This window comes from Barbatula barbatula (genome assembly GCF_947034865.1).
Source record: "Barbatula barbatula genome assembly, chromosome: 6".
Taxonomy (NCBI): Eukaryota; Metazoa; Chordata; class Actinopteri; order Cypriniformes; family Nemacheilidae; genus Barbatula; species Barbatula barbatula.
This window is the reverse complement of record NC_136765.1, coordinates 11416163-11420197: the sequence shown is the minus strand read 5'-3', so window position 1 is coordinate 11420197 and position 4035 is coordinate 11416163. Positions and strand designations below refer to the sequence as shown.

General features: G+C 35.6%; 1 protein-coding gene across 1 annotated transcript; it reads left to right on the top strand.

The window, feature by feature from the left end:
* The first annotated feature begins 339 nt into the window (after positions 1-339).
* Positions 340-3666, top strand: LOC306895062 (uncharacterized protein). The gene is made up of 8 exons (XM_079457968.1): positions 340-920; positions 1065-1117; positions 1437-1479; positions 1598-1650; positions 1970-2012; positions 2131-2183; positions 2500-2648; positions 3439-3666. The coding sequence occupies exons 1-7, from the start codon at positions 755-757 to the stop codon at positions 2620-2622; spliced, it is 534 nt and encodes a 177-aa protein (XP_079314094.1). The 5' UTR covers positions 340-754; the 3' UTR covers positions 2623-2648; positions 3439-3666.
* Positions 3667-4035: the final 369 nt, after the last annotated feature.

The following is a 4035-nucleotide window of genomic DNA, read 5'->3' as shown; positions in this document are numbered from 1 at the left end:
GTTGGCAAATTGCTAAACTATCAAAATTCAAGTTCAGAAACCACATCTTTATAACTTCACTTTATAACTTATAACTTTATAAAAGGATAGTTCCCTCCCACCCCAATGTCATCCATCTAAGAGAACAACTTGGAACAAAATCAGAACAAATCTGTCTGGCCCTTATTTCTTTCTTTCCTTGCATTTCTCTTATACAGGAAGGAACAACAAGTCATTTGATAATTCAATGAAACGGAAACAATTTCGGTTTATCTTTAAAAGAAGCAGCACATTATAACCTTGTGTTGACATTAACCGCGTAGACATTGAGCTTTAAACCATAAGTGATTCAGGTTCTATGCTTTTATTTTGTAGTAACGCGCTTAGGGGAAACGTATCAGAGTAAACGTCTGCAGAAATATTTAGACTAAAGTAAAGTACAGATACTCCCAAAAATACATAATTACAGTTCTTGAGTATTTTACTTCATACATTGCAACACTGCTCTTGAGACCTTTTTTCACTTTGCAGATGTAAAGTAAAATTTCTACAAAAGTCTTGTTCTCGGTGTGCGGGTAAAAAAATATTATTTTACACTTTACAAATATCGGTAGTTTTTAAGATGTTCAGATTATTGAGATGAATTAAGATGAATGGACATTTTGTCCAACAATATGTTTTTATTCAATGTTTTGAGGTAACGTAACGTTACAAGCACAGCGCGCGCGGTCTACGTGCTGTTTTTAAGCGGACAAACGACTTTCATCGAGTGAAAATGAGCGCAACGGAGACTTCTCGACGCTGTCGGTTGGGAAAAGTGCTATACGAGTTATTTTGCATGCCGGTTATCATCGAATGCAACTGCGAAGAGTGTAAACCTGTAGGATCTCCTCAGCTCGACTCCTCGAGCGTTTCTAGAGAATCCGAGATGTTGGTCACAGGTAAAAAAAAAACATGTTTCTCTAACGTTATTTGTGGCTAATGTCTCATCTGCCAAGTATATACTGCAATTCATCAATGTTTTATACATTAAAATGACGAACGACGTCCGTTTAGTAAATTGATGTTTTTGTTTTCATATACAGCGGAAACAATCTTGGTGTCACTTATGGAAGATGCCACACAAGACAACGTGGAGGTAAATGTCCTTTCTTTTTATTTCCTTTAATATCAAAGTCAAAAGAAGACATTGCTTTGGAAGTGCTTGTGCTGTGATCATCTTTTGTTCCTTCATGATAATATTGAGCTGTTTAATAGCCTTGAAATTATTCATATTGCCTGTAAAACAATAATATTTGTTAACATTTATATTAACCAAAGAAAGTACTAATATAAAAAGTCCTTCAAGTTTGTCTAAAGTGTCATTTTTGTCAGTGTATCACACATGTATATATGAATGTATTGACAGCTGTACAAGAGCTTATTTTGACTTTTTTTCTCCAATTCTTTTTGATTAGATTGCTCTTCCTGAAGAAGGAAAATCTGAGGTGGTTGTCACGGGTAAGAACCTTTTTCTCTTTATGTGACTAATGTCAATTCTGCCCAGCGATGTATAATATACATTTAAATGAAGTACGATGTCTGTTCAGTAAGGGAATATTTTTGTTTTCATATACAGCGGAAACAAGCTTGGTGTCACTTATGGAAGATGCCACACAAGACAACGTGGAGGTAAATGTCCTTTCTTCTTATTTCCTTTAATATCAAAGTCAAAAGAAGACATTGCTTTGGAAATGCTTGTGCTGTGATCATCTTTTGTTCCTTCATGATAATATTGAGCTGTTTAATAGCCTTGAAATTATTCATATTGCCTGTAAAACAATAATATTTGTTAACATTTATATTAACCAAAGAAAGTACTAATATAAAAAGTCCTTCAAGTTTGTCTAAAGTGTCATTTTTGTCAGTGTATCACACATGTATATATGAATGTATTGACAGCTGTACAAGAGCTTATTTTGACTTTTTTTCTCCAATTCTTTTTGATTAGATTGCTCTTCCTGAAGAAGGAAAATCTGAGGTGGTTGTCACGGGTAAGAACCTTTTACTCTTTATGTGACTAATGTCAATTCTGCCCAGCGATGGTTAATATACATTTAAATGAAGTACGATGTCTGTTCAGTAAGTGAATATTTTTGTTTTCATATACAGTGGAAACAAGCTTGGTGTCACTTATGGAAGATGCCACACAAGACAACGTGGAGGTAAATGTCCTTTCTTCTTATTTCCTTTAATATCAAAGTCAAAAGAAGACATTGCTTTGGAAATGCTTGTGCTGTGATCATCTTTTGTTCCTTCATGATAATATTGAGCTGTTTAATAGCCTTGAAATTATTCATATTGCCTGTAAAACAATAATATTTGTTAACATTGATATTAACCAAAGTGCCAATATAAAAGTCCTTCTTTAAGTTTGTCTAAAGTGTCATTTTTGTCAGTGTATCACACATGTATATATGAATGTATTGACAGCTGTACAAGAGCTTATTTTGTCTTTTTTCTTCAATTCTTTTTTACAAGATTGCTCTTCCAAAAAAAGGAAATTGGAGAAGGATTGCAAAAGCGGTTAAAAACTTCTTTTGCATGCCGGTAGTAATCGACTGCTCATGTGAAGAGTGTAAAGCTCGATTCCCACAGCTTTAGTTGAGAATCTGAGAGGTTTGTCACGGGTAAGGTTTTTCTCTATATGTAGCTAGTGTCAATTCTGTACAGCGATGTATAAAATACATTTAAATGAGGAACGATGTCTGTTTAGTAAGCATAAATAGCGAAAACAAGCTTGATGTCACATGTGGAAGACAATGCAACACAACCATGAGGTAAAATGTTTGGTTGCTAATGAGTTACAGAAACTCATCACAAGACAAAATTGAAAACACAGTGTATGACATCCGTACAAGTGTGTTTATTCTGTCTTCATAGAAAAATATTCTCTCCTGCTCTTGTCCTTAGATCGAAAAATGTCCTCCAGAGGTAACTGAGGTAATTGAGGTGCTCCCCTGGTAAAAATCGTTCTAAGTTTACTAGCCACAGAAACACAACCCCCCCCCCCCCCCCACATTTCTATAGGATTCCTTAATAGCTTTTAGCATGTTAGTTAGAATGTGTATTATCTTTTAGCATGTTAGTTAGAATGTGAATTAGCATGTTAGTTAGAATGTGAATGAGCTTTTAGCATGTTGCCGTTTGTTGTCTTAGTGTAAATTAGATTTTAGAATGTGGTGTTCATTGGTTTTTCGCAGGTCTTGATTTCAGAATGTTTGTTATTGTTTGGCTTTGGGTAGGTTCGAGTAATTGGTGTTTGTTTGTGTATTTTGATTTGATGGTGTATTATCAACTTCTTCTTTTGTATCCATGTTCTATGCCTGGGTTGCCCGGGCACTCCTGAGATTGACAGATCCAGCTCTCCACATGATGACCTTTCTCTCTTTTTTCTCTTCTCTTTTCTTCAACACTTAGTAACCACTTCTGCTAACCGCAGATAGAGTCCTTGTCGTTGGAGACTTCAACATCCACGTAGATCAGGATACAGATATTTATGGACTGGCCTGCAAAGACATTCTCAACTCTATAGGCAATAAACAACACGTGTCAGGACCTACTGACCTTAGGAATCATAGTCTAGATTTAATACTGTTGTATAATGCCTATATCTATAAATTATAAACACGGTAGAACAATAACTTCAAATACCAAAGACTTGTTTTTCAATATTTTGCCTGAATTGTATCAATTCTCTAGCACAGGGGTCTTCAATCGGGGGTCCGCGGCCCCTACGGGGTCCTCTGTGGAACTGCAAGGGGTCTGCTAATTTCAGTTTACACAGAGGCAACTTTTTGTTAAATACATCCAGAAGCAATAGAAGAAACATTACATCTGCTTCTTAAATCTCCCTTACGATAAGTTGCAGAAAAATAGTCACAAATGTGTAAACTGGCATTTGCAAAATACATTGGCAGATACAAATGCATTGGACATATTTACACGTTTGCAACCACAAATAGGCATCTGCTACTTCTCAAACCAGTCAGTTTCAAATCTTCCCACCTTGACCTT